The 22,942-nt window shown below is 48.1% G+C and overlaps 1 protein-coding gene across 6 annotated transcripts in view; it reads left to right on the top strand.

Annotated features, from left to right (window-relative positions):
- CNOT10 (CCR4-NOT transcription complex subunit 10) overlaps positions 1-22,942 on the top strand; it is a 281,547-nt gene that overhangs the window by 220,644 nt on the left and 37,961 nt on the right. For 2 of the 6 annotated variants that reach the window (XM_069211987.1, XM_069211984.1), the window contains one exon: positions 6,499-6,576. The exons of 2 other annotated variants lie outside the window; for them this stretch is intronic. In XM_069211987.1, the coding sequence (XP_069068088.1) occupies positions 6,499-6,576 (78 nt within the window). Of the gene's footprint in view, positions 1-6,495; positions 6,577-22,942 lie in introns of all 6 variants that reach the window. 2 more of the 6 variants (XM_069211986.1, XM_069211983.1) reach the window with 1 other exon arrangement.

Genomic DNA, 22,942 nt, shown 5'->3' with positions numbered 1-22,942 from the left:
TACTGAATCTTTCTTCCACTGCCCAAATGTGAGATTTCCCAATTTGAACCCTTTATAAACTAGCCTAAAATTGCCTTTCTCTTCCTCGTCATTGTGGGTTATCTTTCTAACTGTAAACTGCCCAATTTTTATCAAAATAACACACATGATTATGAGTGATCTCACCTTTTCCCCTCATGCGGTGCTAGGCTTATTTCAGAAAGTAATCAATATTCTACTGTCACCAGTTAGTGAAGCCAGAAATCTCAGTATCCATTCTCACAAGGGCTATGCGGTTGCCTGATAACTTGTGTCCTGAGTCCACTTTGCCTTCATAGAAGAGGGAACTGACAGGCTCCGGATTTCTCACCAACCTCTGCGCTTATTGCTGGTCTGTGATGGTTTTTCACACACCTTAAGGCAAAAAGCCCATGCCCACCGCTGCATGCCTGTACTTGCGGTATGACCCATGAATCCTAACTGTAAGACAGCCACAAAATGAAGAGGCAAAGTGTGGCATCCTGGGGCCTGCCACTGTTGTAGTAGAATCTATATTCTCTGTTCAAAGCTTCCCCATAGGCATGATTCCCCACTAAGGAATCAGCATTCCCATAAGTCATGTGGCTGCAGCCACCTGCATCTGGCCTACGCCCTTCAGCTTCCTTAACTTGTCCAGTTGTACCTCTGCGTGTATGAACAGTTTTTATGCCTCTGTTGAATTATGAAACCATGGTCTAAGAGTGTTCTAATCGACACAGCACGTGAAGGTGTTTATTTTAAGATCTTTCCTCTTCAATTCTTTCTGTTCCAAAAATTAACTCCCTTATTCTGTAAAATGGCTTCCCCGCACTTATGAAGTCCAGCGCATTCGAACTGGAGTTTGTAGGGGCACCTCTGCACATGCAGGGGTGCCCTCGCACACAGGAACCTCCACCCTGCCCTTTGGGCTGGAAGGGCCTACCATAGGGGTGACTTACAGTGACTTGGTGTAGTGACCTGTGGTGAAATAGTGAATGCACCTTTTCACGCAGGCTGCAATGGCAGACCTGCAGACACTTTTTACATGGGCTCCCATGGGTAGCATAATACATGTTGCATGAGCCACTGCGACTGCCCCAACAGACACAGCGGAGGCATCACAGTCCTCAACAAGGACTCCCTCCACTGCACTACTTCGGACGACAACCCAAAACCAATCATGGAACACCTGAACCTCCAGAACAAACCCAACGGCAATACCACCATCAGAGGAACCCTCGCCTGCTAACACCCAACACCCCCCCCCCCCCCCTCCCCACACACACACACACACACCAACCCCCACCCACTCTGGGGACCCAGCCCAAACTTCTGCAACTCCAACCCAGACTTCAGCGCCACCTGGGCCATCGACTCCAACAACTACATCTTCCTGGGAGTCGTCAACTCCACCTCGCTTCCGAAAACATGAAGAACATCGGTCTGTCCCAGCTGGTCACCACCCCCAACCACAACGCAGGACATACACTTAACCCTAAATTCTCCCACACCACCAAAGTAACACGGACCTACCACCACATCGTACATTTCACTATCGAGCAATGCCGTGATGCCTCAACCATACCCCCTACCCTTCCACGCCACAACTAGGGGAAAGTCACCAAAACTCCCTGGATCAATGCCCTCAAGGACACCATCCTAAACATCTCCAACTGGCTCTCATCCACAGCAGACATAGTCGCCCCCCTGAAAAACACCTTCAGCAACAGACCCTCCAAACAGACCACATGGTTCACCCCCGAACTTCGGATCCTCAAATGCCATTGCAGGAAATTAGAGACAGGCGTACCAACAGAACACCCACCAACCTCGACTCCTTTAGGTCTGCCCTCAAAACATACCACCACCAACTCGGAGGGACGAAGATGGAAGCCCTCTCCACCTGCATCGAGAAAACCACCAACCACGCCAGAAAGCTTTTCATCATAGTCAGAGAATTCTCCTGCCCCTCTGCCACTGAGAACCCTATCCACCCACCCCAAACCCTCTGCGACAAGCTATCGGACTACTTCCATCACAACCTTGCAGACATCTACAGCATCTTTGATCTCCAGCCCACTGCACTCGACCTTCACCCTCACCCCTCCCACCAAATCACCGAATGGAAGCAGTTTTCCACTGAAAACAGCATCATTGCATCCATCCATTCTGGATCCCCTACAGACCCTTGCCTGCACCACTTTTACAACCTAGGAATGGAGATAATAGGATCACCCCTTACAGAAATCCTAAACACCTCTTCGCCAAAGCCATCGTCCCCAGCGCCTGGAAACACCCCACGGTCAAACCCCTTCTAAAGAAGCACTCAGTGGACCCCAGCAAACTCAGGAACTGTCGCCCCATCTCACTCATCCCATTTCCTGCCAAAGTCCTGGAAAAGTCCATCAACCACCAGTTCACAGACTACCTCGAACACCTTCAACACATCCTAATTTGGTTTCTAATGAAACCACAGCACCAAGACCACACCCTGATCGCAGTTACCGATGACATCAGACGCTTCCTAGACTTTGGTGGATTAGCAGCTCTCATCCTCCTCGACCTACCCGCAGCCTTCGACAGCATCTCCCACCACACTGTCATCACCAAACTCCACAACATCGGCATCCAAGAAAACACTCTCAACTGCATCTCCTCCTTCCTCTCCAGCCGAACAAAGAGGATCTGCCTCCCACCCTACATCTCCACCCCAAAAGACATCTGTGACGTTCCCCAAGGCTCCTGCCTCAGCCTCACTCTCTTCAACACCTACATGACCCCTTTAGCTGCCGTTGCACGTACCCATGGACTCAACATTGTCTCCTACGCTGACAACCAGCTCGTGCTCTCCCTTACCGATGACACCTCCTCCACACGATCCAACTTCCAAAACACCATGACTGACATCACGCCTAGATGAAGACCAACTGCCAGAAGCTAAACTCAGACAAAACAAAGATCCTTATCTTCAGAAACAAGCCACCCCTTTGGGACCACTCTTGGTGACCAACTGTCCTCGGCCCACCTCCCACACCTTCCAGCCACGCGTGCAACCTCGGAATCGTTTTGGACACCCAACTCACCATGAAGCAACAGATCAACGCCGTCTCCTTTACCTGCTTGCACATCCTCTGCATGCTCTGTAAAATTTTCCATTGGATACCCTCCTCCACCAGGAAAACTGTCACCCAGGCCCTCATCTCTAGCCGCCTCGACTACTGTAATGTACTGTACACAGGAACCATGAAGCAACTCATTAACTGCCTCCAGACCTTCCTGAACACCAGTGCAAGACTCGTCCTCAATCTCCTCAGAAGAACCTGCATCACTCCCCACCTCAGGGTCCTCCACTGGCTCCCTATACAGCATAGATGTTTCTTCAAGCTCATCACTCATGCCTACAGTGCTGGACCCGCCTATCTCAACGACCGCCTCACTTACCACCGACCAGGGAACTCTGATCAGCCACCCTCACCTAGGCACACATCGCCGCATCGGCTGTGAATGCTCCAGTGGGCACTCCTTCTCTTACCTCGCTGCCAAATCCTGGAACTAGCTCCCCCTTCAACTACTCACATCCCCCTCACTGGAGGACTTCAGAAAGCAGCTCAAGACCTGGCTCTTCGACCGCCATCTCCCGCCAGGCCATAGTGCCTGGAGACCCCATGGGGTGACAATTTTCTCCCTGTACATGAACCTCCTGATTGATTGATTGACAAAGATAATAGGTTATGATGTCTGTTAGCCAGTTATCAACACAAAATCATACAAACCTGGTTCCTTGCATAAATGATCCGTTACACAACATTTGCTAATCATTGCACTCTGTACTCCTCCTTCCTTATCACCTGACTCAGTCATGAATGATCAGCCTTGTTGGCCACTTGTTTGTCTCAGGTGCTAGGTAGCTGTTGCCCTTTCTCTCCTTTTATCAAACGTTCAATCATAGTCCTAAGAGTCAGCAAATCCAGTTCACGCTGTGGAGCAGCTCATTCTTAGCCAGGAATCTCAGCCAGGCCAGGGCACTGTGTCCCAATCATTGGTGTTTATTTTTCTCTTGATTCTTCTAACAGTTCATTCTGAGACTGATACTCGGCCTGGCATTGTGCTCCAGTCATCGTTGTGTACATTTTCTGGGTTATTCCTGCAGCTCATTCTTAGTCCTAACAATCAGCAAGGCCCAGGGCATTGTGTCACAATCATTAGTGTGTTTTTCATTCTTGATTCCCAGCAAGTCTAGGACGTGTACTCAGCCTGAGTCATCACAGTCCTGTCTCGGCTGTGCCATGCCATTTCCAGTATCAGGTGCCCAGTCATAAACCATGACTAACCACTGAGCTCACCTTTCCATTGCACTTCTCAACTGCCTGCCTCACCTGACAACTTGTCCAAGGGCCAAAAACATTTTACCAATCTACTTGTCCTGTACTTCTGTCCAGTTGCGCCACATACTCCCTAAATCAGTTAGATGGGCTGAGACGGTGAGTACTGGTGCTGCTATCCGTGCACCATACTGGATACGCAAATACAAGGAAGCAGTACATAGTCAAGCAGTCCTTTTATGCACTGGTATTGTACAATCGGTGTGCAGCTGTATCACTGTGCATTTTACACACTTGTCAACCAGTTTACCTGTGACAAATATTCAAAGAAATAGCGTGTAGAGGTGAAGAATTGATTGAAAACTGCACTTGTGATACTTTTGGCACAGTCTGTTGCAGAATATGAACCATGTGGCACAGAAGGGTATTCTTCATATCACGGCCAACTGATATAAAGATCCTGAGGGCGGTGATGAAATAGTCTTGCAGAGTAAAACTGAAAACAAGAGGCTTCTGACTCTACTAGACCCAGCCTCCATAAAGGAAGATTAGTACTCCACAAATGGCCACGTTTTTAGCATTTTACAGAGCTTGAGAGTAGAACAGATATCATCAACAGGAGGCATTTCAAAATTTAGCAGACAAGTTCCTTCAGAATATAATTTGTGGGCCAGTTTGTTTAATGCTGAATGCTTGGTGAAGTAAACTGGGTGGACGATATTGAGAGAATTTGTTTCCTGAAGTATGTAAGACTGGCATTGCCCCCGCATGCCCCCTTCCCTGTTTAATTATATTTAGCCCTGGGGTATGGGGCCCGTGACCATGCCCCCTTTTATAATTGAATTTGGTCCAGGGGAATGGGTTTCCAGGGCCTAAGACAGCTCTGGGACAGTGGCTGCAGGGTTGTTGGCTTTAGCCCCAGGGGGTAGGGTTCCCAGGGCCTGACAAAGCATGGGAAGAGGGGGGCGCACGCCCCCTCCAATTTTTCCTGAAATTGGGGATGGGATCCCTGAGGCCTAATGAGGAATGGAAACAGGATGGGCACATAGCCCACCCTCCACTTTTTGTTGAGTTTGGGCCAGGAGGTTGGGATCCGTGGGCCTGTTAACTGCCTCTCGCCACGCTTGGCCAAAGCCCGTGCACAGTGTGGAATTGGCTGCCTGCGAAGTCAGGCCAGGCTGGCCAGACTCTGCAGCAAACCTCGCAGTCTGGTGATGGCTGCCTTCAGGATGTTGACTTTACATATGGTTACAAAATATTACTGTACGTTAAAAATAACCTAGAAATTCACTGAAAAAATAAAGATTAAAGTAACATAGTTGGGTGAAATGTTAAGTAACAAAGAAATGTTTTCAACGCGAAAACCACAGAAATTCACCAGTTCATTATCTCAAGTAACTAAAACTCGTGCCCTAAGGTAAATCTAACTTGCGCCCTAACCTTGTACTGCTAATTACTCCACATATTACATCATGCTTATCTTTTGTGACATCATTGATAATATCACTGTAACATTTGAAATGAAATTATTGAATAGAAAAATATGCATGGGGGGCACAAGTTATAGTTATCTTAGAGCAATAGTTATAGTTTTATAACTTGTAGGCTGAGAAGATTAAGCTCTTGGAGTCTGAATCCCAGCCTGGCTACAGATATCTGATGGGAGAAAGTTACGTGGCGAGGGGTGGATGAGTATTGGATTGGAGCAGAGGCGGCCTTCTGTCGCTTGTGTAAAGACAGTATTTGACCAGTTCCTCTACACAAGCATAGAAAGTATACATAAGGGCTTCATTGAATCTTCATACATTTAGCATGTCTTAGGTCTAGAAGTGAATACAAATTGGGGTGAGCGCTGTGTGAAAATCATGAAATATATAAGTAACTTCTTAATTTCCACCAACTGTGCTTTGCCTTTCCCCCATGTTCTTAAACTTAACTTTCCAAAAATCTATTTTGCATTGCAAACTGATTTTGTAAAAGTTGTTCATTAAATACCGTGTTCTGTTCCGAAAATGTAAAATAATTAGTAAAACTGAATATGGCTTCCAGTTATGTATTTTTTTTTTTTTTTTTTTACATTTTACTAATAATGCCATACACAGCTGCAACAGTTGTGATTTTGTTGGCTTGAGACATCGAGGTCACTGCCCAGCATTCACATGTTGTCTTATTTCAGCAGTAAAAGCCATGAAGGGGAGGCCTTCATCACAGCTCCACCCTCATCCCCGTTAAGAAAACAGGAACTGGAAAACTTGAGGTATGTTTTGATTGGGAGTGCAGTGCACATGGATCATGTCTGATAATCCAGTCTCCTCTCCAAGTGTTTTTTGACTTTTAAAGTAAAAGATGCACAGAGTCAAAAGCACATGCACAAAATCAAGTGTCCATCGCAGCACAAGCTAATTGTGCCGTGGGCATACCCAAATTGGAAAGAAAAGCATACAAATGTTGCAGAGAATGATGGCTAAGCACTGGGTGAAGAGGTTGGTGCAGTGATGTGCAAAGAAATGGAAGTAATACAAATGGGTTTAAAGTATGTATTTATGCTGTCAAGCACATATTCATACCTTTGCAGGGATACTTGGCCTTCCAGAATAGCTCTTGCATCTCATCCACTTGCTTCACTGTCTGCAGTGTTAGTCCTGAGTCATATTTCAATTTGCACTTCCTTTTAACAGACATGTGCTTAATCTTTTCGGAACAATTTCCAATTTTCTTGTATAACAGGATACACAGGCTAAGTTCAGAATGAAAAGCAAAAACCTAGAGGGAGAGGAAGGTAGGCGGAGAAGGAGAGAGAGAGAAAAAATCCTTCCTTCCCAGTGGGTAGTTAAGACCTAGTTTCCATAGGAAAAGCGTTATTTTTTTGCCAATTACTTTGTTGCCGTTTGACGAATATTAACAACATTTTCAAAACTAGTACACCAGTCACTTCAGCTGCTGTCTTGAAAGTTTTGGGGTGGTTCATCAAACGGAGCCTGAGAAAAAGTTTGTGCCCTAAAATGCTTTTTTTCCCATGCAGTTTCCCATAGGGATTTTAGACATGACTACAGCCCGAACCGCTCAACGGAATTACACCAAATTTGGCAGAAAGCTAGCTCTTGGTCCAGAAAGAGCTCTTTTTGTTATTTGGGGAAAATCTGTTCAGTAGTTTCAGAGTTATTAAAGGAAAAATACATTTGTATATTTAGGGATGAGGATCCACGCCCCAAAACAAGGCCCTGATTGGCCCGGCCCTGCAGCCAAGCCCCCACTGCATACGTGCACATGGGGTTTGTGAGTAACTGTGAGAGTCTAAATCCCAGCCTCGCTACAAATATCTGATGGGAGAAAGTTACGTGGCGAGGGGTGGATGAATATTGGATTGGATTGGATTGGAGCAGAGGCAGCATTTTGTCGCTTATGCAAAGACAGTATTTGACCAGTTCTTCTACACAAGCATAGAAAGAATACATGAAGGCTTTATTGAATCTTTATACATTTTAGCATGTCCTCGGTCTCTAAAGTGAATACAAATTGATGTGAGCGCTGTGTGAAAATCATGAAATACATAAGCAACTGCTTACTTTCCACCAACTGTGCTTTGCCTTTCATTGGGCATTTCATTGGGCTCTGGATCCACAGATCTGTTGTGAATTTACAATGGGTGCCACACGGAGACCCAATGTGGTTTCGTGGATTGACCCAAAAAATGTTGGCCCTTTGGCCCCCCGCGGTGGGGGTTGGCAGCACACAGGGGCTTGACAGTGAAGTGCAGTGTTTATTCTTTGATTTTCAAGTGCTTGGGCAACCCGTCAGCCTCCATGCCAGCACCAGCTCTGCAGCGCACCAATTCTGGAGATTGCATTGTGAGCAAGAATTAATGTTTGGTGGCAGCCGGCATGAAAAGTGAAGGGAATCCCACAAAGAGTCGAGCGCATCAGACCAAAATTAAAGGATCCCATCTGTACCTTAGTTATTCCCGAGGTAAGTGATTTACAGCGATAACTGTATGTTTGAGCCGAAGCGAACCCGCCCTCAAAAACGTTGATTATACTATCATCTGTACTTTAATCTGTGATGGTGGAGAGACTTCACAGGCCGTAAACTGAGGAGAATAAAAGTATACTTATAAGCATGCAATACAATTGTGAGCTTATTAGGACTATAGACAACAGTATTCCAACCATGTTATTGAGGACCTCATTCACTGAATAATGCATCCATCTGCCTTCCATTTGTTAGGTGAAGGTTTTCCCCCTGATCTAGTGAAATCCGCCCCTCAAACTATTTCTGTGTTGACTCCACCCCTCAAACTATTTCTGTGTGGATGTTTCTAGCCTGCCAAGAGTGACCTTCCCTGAGTTTAGTCTTGCTTTAGATCAACAAATTGACCATATCCAATTCAGGCTGGTTTGAGCAGAGGTCTGTGAAATCAGGGTGAGTTGAAATTTTGATTAAAAGTTGCTTTTTTTTTGGCTTAGGCATCCAGTCAATGCTTCTAGTTGCATACGTCCTAGACCTCTTGCCCAGTACATTGTACATTGTTTGGGCATCCAGAGAACTCTGTGCATCAACCTAGAAGCCAATACATTGTCAGGAAGTGAATCGCTACCAGGATACAGTTCTAAAGAGGCTGTGGACAAATCCTGAACTCCTAGAAGAAGCCTTGCTGCTGTGACCAGGCATGAAAATAAAATGAGTAAACCTGCCCAGCATGAGAAGGAGCTTGATTGCCCCTACCAAGTACCTGTCCTGATCCTAGGAAGTTCTCCACAGAGCACAGCTGGCTACTGTTTGAAGAATGCTTCTAGTAACCCACTGTGAGAATCAGCCACATAGTACCATAGCACACCAGCTAACCTAGAGGGGTCAAGACAAAGCATCACTCGAATCCTGGAGCTCCAAATATAGTTTCTGCATGTGAACTAATCAGCCTGGACCACTAGGTAGTTATAGTTAGGACCTAGTTTCTATAGAAAAGGTGTTTTTTGTTTTGCTAATAACTTTGACACTGTTTGATGAACCCCCACAAAATTTTACAAGTAAATACGATGAGACCGTCTGTCTGGAAAGTTTTGGGGTGATCTGTCAAGTGGGGCCAAGAAAAAAGTGGAGTACTAAAATGCTTTTTCCCCATGCATTTTTCTGTTGGGATTTTGAACAGCAGTAGTACCCGAACCACTGGGCGGAATTACACCAAATTTGGAAGAGAGGTAGCTCTTGAGCCGGAATTTGCTCCTTTTGTAATTTAGTGTATATCCTTTCAGCAGTTTTTGAGTAATTAAAGAAAAAACAAATTTGCACATATAGGGATGCAAAGGCTCTGCAAACCCTCCTGATCTCGTGCTGAGATCTGATTGTCCGACAACACTTTAACAAGGAAGTGTTGGCAGACATGTTGGGACTCTGCTTTATCCAAGTCCCAGAAAAAAATGATTAACAAAAAAGAAAAGGGGCCATGTATGTACACCCTGAACACTTAGATCTGGTGCTGGTGTACCAGAGGCGACCCCCACCTCACGGACCCCACCCAAACTTCACCCCACCTTCCCACCCCGAGCAAAAAAATATATTAAAAAAAAAAAAAAATTGCAGGGTTGCGCAGAATCTGAGTGAACATTTTTTTTTAAAAAGGAAAAAAAACAAGTACAATGTTTAAATCGAGCCCCCTGGTGGGTCAGGCCCCAGGGGCATTTGGAATTTTTAATGCGTGTCAGCAGCGGGGGGTTCCGCAGTCCCGGGGACTGCCACCTCCCCGTGGCAGAGTGTTTATAAGGAAATGCAGGAGGGCCCCGCAGCCGCAGAGACCGGCACGTCCACATGTCAGAAAGTGTGTTAAGAAATGCAGGGGGGTAATCCCTGGCAGAAAGCATACTGGTGACAGGAATTCTCATTCCTTTCACCTGTATGTGACACGCCAGGCCCCCCCGCCACAACCCACCCCCAAGGCCTTAGAACCGCCCCCAACTCCTGAACCCTGAAAACCGACACCCATCCCTCCTTCCTGTAGGCCACCCCAACCCCCCACATCCACCCATATTCCTACATGCACACATGCATTCATACACGCAGACACACATGCCCCCTTCACAAACACACACCCCTATGCACACACACACACACACACACACCCACACCCCTCCCCCCCCCCCCCCCCCCCCCTTCCCTCTAAGACAGCACTTACCTGTTCCGTGGCGCTGCTCTGGGAGGGAACGGGCTCCTTAGATGCTGCTCCGCCAGCATTGCCACACCTCCATACACTGCCACACCTATGACTGCATCATTATAGGCATGGCGGTGTCTTGACTGATGTAGCGGTGAGGGTGAAGCAGCATCCACCCCCGCCAGCATGGTGCATGGTGGGCCTCACCGCAATCAATGGCGGTGAGGCTCCATGCGTCCGAATATGGCAGGATGCCTGCTGCCGCCACTGGCTGTCTTCCGTCGACCGTCAGCATGGTCAGCGGAGGGCCGTCCCGCCATGTTCGTAATGAGTGCTATAGATTTAACAGTTATTTAGGTCTGTAAACCTTATCGATTGAGAAGGGCCTTTAGTTGTTTATGGGAATATTGTGACGTCTTCAAACCATAGACACAAAGGAAGAGAATTACAGTGGGAGAGACCGTTTGTGGGGTTTTTTTTGTTTTTTTTTAATACAATTACCCCCCAAAAGACATGATTCGAATGTACTGGGAAGCTGACTTAGGCGGTAGGATGGGGGAAGTATTTTGTAAAGAGCTTGGTAATGCAATTTCAGGCTGTCCATACAAAGCCTTATTATTTAACTGACATTCATTGGACAGATTTCTATCTAATAGAGACTTCTAGCTGCAGATTCCTTACTTTAGAATATTCCCAGGCATCAGACTGGATCCGAAATATTTGTGAGCAGTACCCCTCTGTGCCTATAGGTGCCGTCGTTTATTTCAGAGTCTGCGTTGTGCACACCAGAAGTGATATGAGTAGTACCTATATAGACACCATACCAACACGCTGACGTCAGTTCTTTCCTATCCAGATAGACCTGATCTAGTTTAAGCTACTCTCAGTCATTTTTTGACTGGCTTTTTTGCTGACTTTTGTTGACTCTTTTTGGGAGATTTCTCTCCTTATGTTAGGGTGTCACCCAAGAAACTGGCCGACCTGCGGTGGCATACCTGGCTGAGATCAGGTGTTTTTTTCCGGGGATGTCCAAGCCTCCCTTATAGACATGCCCTTTGATGACTCTCGTCTTTTTGGAGAGAAGGGGGGCTCAGACTGCAGAGCTTTATGAACAGCAGTGTTACGACAAGATCCCTGGGCTTGTCATTGGCCCCTTGTGATCCCCAGTCTGCCCTCTGCCCCTTTTGTGGCCATGGAAATGGTCACCAACCACTCCATACCCTCCCAGCCACCATGGCCTATAGGCTGCCCAGGCTTGTCGTGGCTGAAGACGGGGGTCCCATAAACCACGCAGGACAGGTAGCCAGCGGTCATATCAGTGAACCCCCCTCAGCAATCACAGCCTTAAAACTCCCTTAGTTTGCCTTACAAACATCAGGGGCATGCAGTAGGAGGCAGGATACATCATCACCTGCACCACTGGCAGTCAGTAACATTGGACCGTCGGAAAGTCACCCTTTTTGGCATGTTTACCCCCACTTTTTACCAATTTATCAGTGTGTTTAGACTGTTTGCACTGGGATCCGGCTAACCAGGACCCCAGTGATTGTGCTCTCTCCTCCAAATGTGGTTGCTTCAGTACCCTTTACACCCCACAATTGACATACTGGTTGTAAGGAAATGCCTCCTTGGCATGGTTGCCCCCTGACTTTTTGCCTTTGCTGATGCTATGTTTACAATTGAAAGTGTGCTGAGGCCTGCTAACCAGGCCCCAGCACCAGTGTTCTTTCCCTAACCTGTACTTTTGTATCCACAATTGGCAGACCCTGGCATCCAGATAAGTCCCTTGTAACTGGTACTTCTAGTACCAAGGGCCCTGATGCCAAGGAAGGTCTCTAAGGGCTGCAGCATGTCTTATGCCACCCTGGAGACCTCTCACTCAGCACAGACACACTGCTTGCCAGCTTGTGTGTGCTAGTGAGGACAAAACGAGTAAGTCGACATGGCACTCCCCTCAGGGTGCCATGCCAGCCTCTCACTGCCTATGCAGTATAGGTAAGACACCCCTCTAGCAGGCCTTACAGCCCTAAGGCAGGGTGCACTATACCATAGGTGAGGGTACCAGTGCATGAGCATGGTACCCCTACAGTGTCTAAACAAAACCTTAGACATTGTAAGTGCAGGGTAGCCATAAGAGTATATGGTCTGGGAGTCTGTCAAACACGAACTCCACAGCACCATAATGGCTACACTGAAAACTGGGAAGTTTGGTATCAAACTTCTCAGCACAATAAATGCACACTGATGCCAGTGTACATTTTATTGCAAAATACACCCCAGAGGGCACCTTAGAGGTGCCCCCTGAAACTTAACAGACTATCTGTGTAGGCTGACTAGTTCCAGCAGCCTGCCACACTAGAGACATGTTGCTGGCCCCATGGGGAGAGTGCCTTTGTCACTCTGAGGCCAGTAACAAAGCCTGCACTGGGTGGAGATGCTAACACCTCCCCCCGGCAGGAGCTGTAACACCTGGCGGTGAGCCTCAAAGGCTCACCCCTTTGTCACAGCACCGCAGGACACTCCAGCTAGTGGAGTTGCCCGCCCCCTCCGGCCCGGCCCCCACTTTTGGCGGCAAGGCCGGAGAAAATAATGAGAATAACAAGGAGGAGTCACTGGCCAGTCAGGACAGCCCCTAAGGTGTCCTGAGCTGAGATGACTCTAACTTTTAGAAATCCTCCATCTTGCAGATGGAGGATTCCCCCAATAGGGTTAGGATTGTGACCCCCTCCCCTTGGGAGGAGACACAAAGAGGGTGTACCCACCCTCAGGGCTAGTAGCCATTGGCTACTAACCCCCCAGACCTAAACACGCCCTTAAATTTAGTATTTAAGGGCTACCCTGAACCCTAGAAAATTAGATTCCTGCGACAACAAGAAGAAGGACTGCCCAGCTGAAAACCCCTGCAGAGGAAGACCAGAAGACGACAACTGCCTTGGCTCCAGAAACTCACCGGCCTGTCTCCTGCCTTCCAAAGAACTCTGCTCCAGCGACGCCTTCCAAAGGGACCAGCGGCCTCTGAATCCTCTGAGGACTGCCCTGCTTCGACGACGACGACCAGAAACTCCCGAGGACAGCGGACCTGCTCCAAAAAGACTGCAACTTTGTTTCAAGGAGCACCTTTAAAGACCCTGCAATCTCCCCGCAAGAAGCGTTAGACTTGCAACACTGCACCCGGCGACCCCGACTCGGCTGGTGGAGAACCAACACCTCAGGGAGGACCCCCGGACTACTCTACGACTGTGAGTACCAAAACCTGTCCCCCCTGAGCCCCCACAGCGCCGCCTGCAGAGGGAATCCCGAGGCTTCCCCTGACCGCGACTCTCTGAAACCTAAGTCCCGACGCCTGGAAAAGACCCTGCACCCGCAGCCCCCAGGACCTGAAGGACCGGACTTTCACTGGAGAAGTGACCCCCAGGAGTCCCTCTCCCTTGCCCAAGTGGAGGTTTCCCCGAGGAAGCCCCCCCTTGCCTGCCTGCAGCGCTGAAGAGATCCGTTGATCTCTCATAGACTAACATTGCGAACCCGACGCTTGTTTCTACACTGCACCCGGCCGCCCCCGCGCTGCTGAGGGTGAAATTTCTGTGTGGGCTTGTGTCCCCCCCGGTGCCCTACAAAACCCCCCTGGTCTGCCCTCCGAAGACGCGGGTACTTACCTGCAAGCAGACCGGAACCGGGGCACCCCCTTCTCTCCATTCTAGCCTATGCGTTTTGGGCACCACTTTGAACTCTGCACCTGACCGGCCCTGAGCTGCTGGTGTGGTGACTTTGGGGTTGCTCTGAACCCCCAACGGTGGGCTACCTTGGACCAAGAACTGAACCCTGTAAGTGTCTTACTTACCTGGTAAAACTAACAAAAACTTACCTCCCCCAGGAACTGTGAAAATTGCACTAAGTGTCCACTTTTGAAATAGCTATTTGTCAATAACTTGAAAAGTATACATGCAATTGAAATGATTCAAAGTTCCTAATGTACTTACCTGCAATACCTTTCAAACAAGATATTACATGTTAAATTTGAACCTGTGGTTCTTAAAATAAACTAAGAAAATATATTTTTCTATAACAAAACCTATTGGCTGGATTTGTCTCTGAGTGTGTGTACCTCATTTATTGTCTGTGTGTATGTACAACAAATGCTTAACACTACTCCTTGGATAAGCCTACTGCTCGACCACACTACCACAAAATAGAGCATTAGTATTATCTATTTTTACCACTATTTTACCTCTAAGGGGAACCCTTGGACTCTGTGCATGCTATTCCTTACTTTGAAATAGCACATACAGAGCCAACTTCCTACACTGGTGTACTCTTGTAAGTCCCTAGTATGTGGTACTTGAGTACCCAGGGCATTGGAATACCAGGAGTCCCCCATGGGCTGCAGCATGTATTATGCCATCCATGGGAGTCCATGCAAACTGTGTCTGCAGGCCTGCCATTGCAGCTTGCATGAAAAGGTGCATGCACCCTTTCACTACTGGTCACTGCACCAGGTCACTGTAAGTCACCCCTATGGTAGGCCCTCCTATCCCAGAGGGCAGGGTGCAGGTTCCTGTATGTGAGGGCACCCCTGCATGAGCAGAGGTGCTCCTACAAACCTCACTTCCAATGCACTGGACTTCATAAATGTGGGGAAGCCATTTTATCTGTGTACTGGGCCACAGGTCACACTACCTGTGGCCCAGCTACATAATGGTAAGTCTGAACCTAGGCATGTTTGTTGTCAAACATGTCAGAATCATAACCCAATACTGATGGCTGTATTAGTAGCATGATTCCATGCACTCTGGGGGCTCCTTACAGGACCCCCCCCAGTATTGCTTCTACCAGTCTTGCATGGTTTGCAGGCAGCCTGCACTGCTGCAGCCCCTCAGACAGGTTTCTGCCCTCTTGGTGCTTGACCAGCTCGAGCAGGGGAAGGCAGAACAAAGGATTTCCTGTGGGAGAGGGAGGCAACACCTTCTCCCTTGGAAATAGGTGTTACAAGGCTGGGGAGCGGTACCCTCCTTAAGCCACCGGTTTTCTTTGAATGGGACATTTGGTGCCCTCCTTCCATAAACCGATTTGCACCAGTCCAGGGACAAAGGAAAGGGGAGTGACCACTCCCCTGTACATCACCACCCCAGGGGTGGTGCCCAGAGCTCCTTCAGGTGGCCACTTGATCCTGCCATCTTGAAACAAAGATGTGCAGAGGCCCCTGGGAGCATCTGAGTGGCCAGGTCAGGCAGGTGACGTCAGTGACCCCCTCTGATAGGTCTTCAGTGTGCAAGGTAACCAAGCCCCATGTGAGTGCTATTTAGGGACTCCCTTGCGAGTGGGTTCCCAGATTCGGGCTTACAAGACTCCACCAGGACTCCTCTGCATCAACCTCTTCTGCTCCTAGCCACCAGAACTGCAACAGGACACTTCAGGAACCGACAAGACAACCTCATCCTGCAACATTGTTTCCCTGGCTCCTTCCAGCAAATGCCACATTTCCACAGCTGTGCATTCTCTGGGGTCGGCAAGACTTCAGTTGCACCAAGAAGCAAGAACCAATCGCCCTCGGGGTAAAGGAGTCACTCCCTTTAGGCAACAACATCCGGCTGCGTGGATCTGCCTTCTTCTGGAACTGCATGGATCCTGCAACACGGGTGGTGGCCCAGAGTGGTCCCATTGGTCCTCTCTGCCCATTTTGGGAGACGGTCAGCCCTTGCCTCTCCTTGCAGGACAGGCCCCTAGTGCACCGGGACTCTTGCAGCAACCAAAGCTTGTTGACTTCTGCTCCACGGAATCTTCAGGCTCCAAGCATCCCTGGGCTCCAGCACTTCATCCTTGCAAGGACCGTCTCTTCTCTGCTGCTTCAGCGACGTGGGACTCCTCTCCAGGCGTGGTGGCTGGGCCTCACTGCAATTTAGTGTGTCTGCTGCCAGCGGGTTGCCTGTGGGGGCTGTTACTGCTTCTGCTGACTCTCCTGACTGCTGAGGGTCAGCCTGGACTCCTCTCCAAGGGTTTAGTCCCCTGACCTTGCTTGTCCTCTTCAGCCCTACAACTCTTCTTTTGCTCCAGCTTGCATTTGCCAAGGCCTCCCATCCACTGATCGACTATGACCTGGCGACTAACGTGGGACATCATCTGCATGACTCCAAGGACTTCTCAGCAGCTCCTAAACTCCACAGCTGATCTTCATCTTCACTTGTCAACACAGATCTTCATCCACAGAAGGGGTGGGTAGTGGCTCCTGCCACGTCGGGACACTCCATTGTGGACTGGACTATGTCCCTTTCTTTTGCAGGTCCTCTTCTTCCAAAATCCACCCTTGGGTTCCTCTAGTCTGGTCCTATTCTTGCAAAGTTCCTTTTTCTAAGTCTTTGAGAAGGCCAGGTACTTACCTCTGCTCTCCAGTTGCTGGGGGGTCACTTAGGTACTCACCTCTTGAGGTCCTGAGTTCTCCCAGCTCCCCTTCTAACTACTCAATGTCCTTGGATGGGGGGCTTCACTTTGCATTCCCCTATTTTAGTATATGGTTTGTGCCCCCTATAAAACCCTAACTATAAGTTGCTGTGTGACTGCGGTGGTATTGCAAGTGCTTGACACTCCTCCTAGATAAGTCTTGGCTGCTCACCACAGCTACCACTAGAGAGCCCTGGCTTCCTAGACACTGTCTTCATTCACTAATAGGGGTTGCGTGGACCTGGTATAAGGTGCAAACACCATAGGTGTCCACCACATACCAGGTCAGCTTCCTACAGGCTGTACAAATAGTCTAAAGGGGCTACTCCTCTTTTTGATTACCCCTCCACCCATGCCACCCACTTACGACCGGCTAAGGGTGGACCACCTCTCCTTGCTCAATTAGGAAGTGCTGGCTCGCTTGGCCAAAGGAGCCATTGATAGGGTACTGGCATCAGAAGTAGGTTGTGTTTGCTATTCCCACTACTTTCTGGGGCCCATCAAGGATAGACACATTCATCCTATCCTAGCTCTGTGGCTTCTTAATCTCTTCCTGAAAAAGGAGAAATTCAAGATGCTTGTGCAAGTTCTGTCTGCCCTGCACCCGGGAGACTGGAGGGTAGCATTGAGCTTGCAGGGTGCATATTTCCACATCCCTGTCCTGCTTCCCACAGACATTACCTGCGTTTCAAAGTGGGCCAAGAGCACTTTGTTTGCTGTTCTTCCCTTTGGCCTTACCAGCTCCCCTGTGGTGTTCACTAAAGTGGTGGTATGGTCGTAGCTCAAACTGTGAAGGTCAGAGGTTCCAGTCTTTTCCTACCTCGACAATTGGCTGTTGAAGGCTGGCTCACCCCAGGCAGTAATCTCCCTCTTCCAGACTACAGCGAACTTTCTGCACTTGCAGGTGTTAAATATCAACGTGCCGAAATCACACCTGACTCTCTCTTATATATTCCCCCTTTCATTTGAGCTGTTCTGGACACAGTGCAGTTTTGAACCTACCCTCCAGAGCCGCGAGTCCAGGATATTCAGGTTATGATACTGATGTTTCAGCCTCTGTCCTTGATTTCGGTGAGCATGACCCTGAGGTTGTTGTGCCTGATGGCCTCCTGCATCCTGATAATGACTCATGTATGTTGGCATATGCAGGCTCAGCAGTAGGACCTGAAGTCCCAGTGACTCAGCATCAGGGGAACCTCTCCATTGTCCAGATATTGGAGGAAACTGTGAAAGATCTATAGTGGTGGCTGACGAACCATGATTGGGTCAGTGGCCGACCGCTCCCCCTTTCCAGCCAGATATGACTGTGGTGACAGATGCATCACTTCTGGGTTACTACGTCCATCTAGGAAAGGTGGAGATTAGAGGACTCTGGTTTCCAACTGAGCCCAAGCTCCAGATGAACCTGTTGGAACTTCGGCTGATCATATTGGCATTGAAAGCCTTTTTTCCCCTCAATCAGGGTAAGGTTGGTGCAGGTGTTCACAGACACCACCATGTGGTACTGCAACAAACAAGGCGGGATGGGGTTGTGGACTCTTTGTCAAGAGTTTCTGTGTCACTGGATATGGCTAGAATGCCAGGGCATTAATCTGGTGGTTCAACACCTAGCTGGTTCTCTGAATGACAGGGCCGGAAAACTCAGCTAAAAATGCTAGTGGATCACAAATAAGGTCTCCATCCGGAGGTGATGCGAGGACTCTTCATACAGTGGGGAGACCCTTGGTTACATCTGTTCGCCACTGCTGACAACGCGTAATGTCAGCAGGTTTGAGTGTGGGAGTTTCCAAGACGACTCTAACTCTGAGATGCTTTTCATCTCAAGTGGAGCTGTAGTCTCCAGTATACATTCCCGCCAATACCACTCCTGCCCAGGGTTCTCAAGCAGATCAGGAATGACCAGGCCCAAGTTATTTTTGTGGCTCCTGATTGGGCACGGAGAGTCTGGTATCTCAAGCTGTTGAGCATCACAATCAGCTTTCCAATCAGGCTGCCACTTCGAGAATATCTTCTGCAGGAGCAACAGGGTAGGGCTCTACCCTCTAACCTGCATACCCTTCACTTTCATGCATGGAGATTGAGCAGCTACAGTTGACAGCTTTCAACCTTCCTCACAATGCTTCTGATGTTATTCTGGCAGCCAGGCGTCCATCCACCAGGATAGCCCACTCCTGCCATTGAGATATTCGTGACATGGTATGATTCCCACAACATTGACCCCTTTTCTGCACCTCTATCCAAGATTCTTCTATTTGTTCTCTCTGTGCCCCAGCAGGGCTCTGTCCGGGGCACAGTTAAAGGTTACCTTTCAGTTATTTCTGCTTTTTTTGTGGTTGCTGGATCAGTGTTCTTAAAGTTTCCTGTTGTGGTTAGGTCTTAAAAAGGCTTACAACATGTTTCCCCTAGGCTATTCAGCATGGCCCAGTGGGATATGAATCTTCTTCTCGCCTTCTTGATGTGTGCACCATTTGAGCTTTTGCACATTGGTCCCTTTGGCTCTTGACCATCAAAACAGTCTAGTAGCTACAGCATTGGGCCGGAGGGTCCCGGCGCACCCTCACTACATCACCTTCTACCCTGACAAGTTGATCCTCCGGATACGTACTTCCTTCCTGCCGAAGATTGTGACTCCCTTCCCACTAGGCCAAAACCTCACTCTGTGTACCTTCTTTGTTCTGCCTCATTCCTCTGAAGATAGACTACACTGCCTACCAACCAAAAAGAGCACTGTTGTTCTACCTTGACCGTACAAAAGATTTTGAGTGGATGATTAACTCTTGGCAGGTACTGAGGAGCTAAGAAGAGGAAGGCTGTGCAAAAAGAAGATGGATAGTGTTCTGCTCAAGATCAGCTACACATTGGCCAAGAAGCAACTCCCTGAGCGTTTGCATGCTCATAGCACCGGAACTAAAGCTGCGACCCTGTGTTAGCCCGTGGAATCCCTGTCCTGGATATCTGTCAGGAAACAGCGTTACCAAACGCTACTGTCTTCAAGTTTCAGTCCATTGCAACAGGCACTTCACCCGTTTGGTCCTACAGGACTTCTTGATTTAAAATTGGCTTTGCAGAACCCCCTCTAGGGACGGCATTGTTTGGGTATTTATTCTAAGGTAAGGAAACATGTACTTACTTTAACTAACGCCGTATTTGGGAGAGTCTCTATCTAGCTACAGATTCCGTTCCGATCCTCCCCGCTCTGCAAGCCGATTGTAGTAGCTGATAGTGACTTCTAGTTGCAGATTCCTTACCTTAGAATTTCCCCTCAGGTGTTAGACTGGATCCAGAAAGAAAAGAACAGTGACACCTGGGGGAAATACTAAGGGAAGAAATCTGCAACTCGAATATGTCTCTACCAGATAAATTGTTACCAAGTGTAAGTAACTTGTTCATAAGGGACATCATTCTCAGAGCCTTATATTTTCCACACTAGTGGTCAGTTCTCATTGTGGCTTTGCTCTCCTGGCATGGAAAGTCACGAAAGTAACTGAGGTTCCCACACCAGGGTGGCACCTATATAGGTACTGCACAGATCACTTCCGGTGCTGATTACCCCAATGCAGAGCCGAACTATGCCACCTACTGGCACGCAAAGGGCAAGGTCAAAAATCTTCCATGTCCAGTCTGACACCTGAGGATATTCTAAGGTAAGGAATTTGTGGCTAAAGAGTCTCTATCAGATAAGATATTCTTTAAGGTGTGTGCTTTAATGCCGAAATGGAGTTGTGTGGCTACGCTGTATGTCGTTTTATGCTAAGAAGCCTTGGTAGACTCAGTTGCATTAGTCAGTGTGGGAAATAATTGCAATGAAAAGGGTGATATAGTTTCAGTTTGCAGCATAATGAGAATCTTCCCGAGAGTAATAAAGGTGGAATAACACATTTTTTTGGGTCAGAGTTCCCTCGCTTGCAAGAATAATATTTCTGAGACTAAGATGAATGATGGATTTCTAACTGCAGTCACTGATGTCGGGCACCCTGGAAAGCCAAGTTAGAAATCCAGTAGAGTACCAGGCATTGTAGCCTGGTACTCTACTGGATTCCATCAACCTCATCATACTTTCCCACTATGAAATGATTAGACCAGTTTTTGGCTAAAATATACAGAATAAGCAATCTGAAGGCATAACAGAACACATTTAAGAATGTAAGATATGTGCGTCTGTGTACAGATCAGCTGCAGTACTGCTCACGGTCTCGTGGTAAAATTGTTGGCGTTTGAAGCCAAAAGACGTTCCGGCTTCACTTGGCTACATTGTGTGATCCTAGGCAAACCACTTAGTTGCTCTGTCTCGTTTCCCTTGCCTACCAAAACTAACAGCACTCTGGAACAGATTCGTTGCTGTTTTTCAGTGCTACCAATAAAAACTACCTCGTGTGTTCGTTTAAGTGCGTGAATTTACCTACAAAGCAATAGAGCATTATGCAACAAATGCGGTGAAACAGCTGACCGCATAACATCATAAATGTTTTGACACGTGGAAATGCAGTGCTCCAAGATGTATTTTCCAATGAAATTGCAAATAAAAATTGCTTAAGCGTAAAAATAACAATAGGCGGGGGAATGTATTTTCACTATCATGCAGTGTTTTTTTTCTGTAATCTTATTTAAAAAGCATTGAGAATGGAATGGCGGTTCAGTTAAAAAAAAAAAAATACATATATTTTTGGGGGTGCGATCCTGTTTCTCGCTCAGCGTGTGGATCTTGTTGACGCTTTCCTCGCCCGCCCCCGACTCCAGAAGCTTTCGCCGGATGGCCTTTTATATCCGCGTCAAACAGCTGGCCACCTCGGACCACCGAAAGCGGCCCATGACGAACGATTTCCTCCAGGCGCCGGCCCTTTCAGAAGTTTCATTTCTGACAGGCATGACAGACGGCGCGCTGTCGCCTTCGTTGGAAGCTTTTGTCTGCGCACGTGACGCGACATCTGGGCTCAGAGAGGCGGCCCGAGCCGGTGGGGGAAGGAGTCACGGGACGCTTCGTGGCCTGCACGTGGACGCGCGGGCCGAACGGAATGACGTCTGTCAGGACTCGAGCGCTCGCGGCGCTGTCTTGCGAGTCCAGTTCCGATGGACCACCCCCAGCAGCAACGTCACTCCCCGCCTGCTCTCCAACTGTCCGCAAGCCCTGTCCGTCCCAGATCGAGGCCTTCCATTGGTCTGTCCAGAACTTAACGGCCTTTCTGGACTGGATGATTGACTTTAGGCCTCTCTTCCAGTGTCATTTGAAGGATTTTTGGGGTCTTTGGACATTTTCCATTTTTGGGGGTGTTGGAGACATTACATTTTATTAAACATTTTCTTCTAATTAAAGACCGCATGATGTTAAACTTTAAGAAATGGGGGTCACTAAAAACAGTTAAAATATATCTTTCTAGGGGCCCCTAACACCCTTATACTTGGGAAAGAGAGAGAGTCACGAGGGCTGTTGAGATATAGAAATAGAGGTGAGGTAGCGAGAAATAAGTTCACTTTATCGGGGAGAGGGGGCTTACAAAGTGGGGCCCCTAAAAGTCTCTGCTCTCTTCAGAAAATTAATCGGTCTGTGTGTTTGTTCACGATGATCGACTTTTTCCCTGTTTGTCTAGTCAAAACGATTCTGGCTAAGATGACTTGCGTTCTTTCTCTCTCTTAATAAAATGAATCGTTCTTTCTCTCCAAAATGCTATGGTTTTGGCCCCTTTTTGTAGCAAGTACTGACAAAGCCAATACTTCTGGGTGTAGCGAGCCAACATATGCACTTTACTGCGAGACACAAGGTCAGGAGCCAGAAGAAATGGACAGAGATGGTGGCATGTGTAAAGCAGTGCCTGTAGCAGTCCAATGCACGCATTAAGCGGAGGCAGGACACATCCAAGCACCTAAGAGTATTAAGTGAGCCAAACTAATGGTCCACTTGTTCAAGCAAAATGTGATTGACAAAGTCTCAAGCCAGTGGCTGAAAGAGGCTGGTCTAGAAAAGCCAGTGGGTGCAAGGTGCAGACCCATAACCCACTCGATGTATGGTAAGCAGTTGAATAAGGGTGTATTCAACAGACGTGGTGTCAGA

Source organism: Pleurodeles waltl, chromosome 10 (assembly GCF_031143425.1).
Source record: "Pleurodeles waltl isolate 20211129_DDA chromosome 10, aPleWal1.hap1.20221129, whole genome shotgun sequence".
NCBI lineage: Eukaryota > Metazoa > Chordata > Amphibia > Caudata > Salamandridae > Pleurodeles > Pleurodeles waltl.
This window is presented reverse-complemented; position numbering and strand designations above follow the sequence as displayed.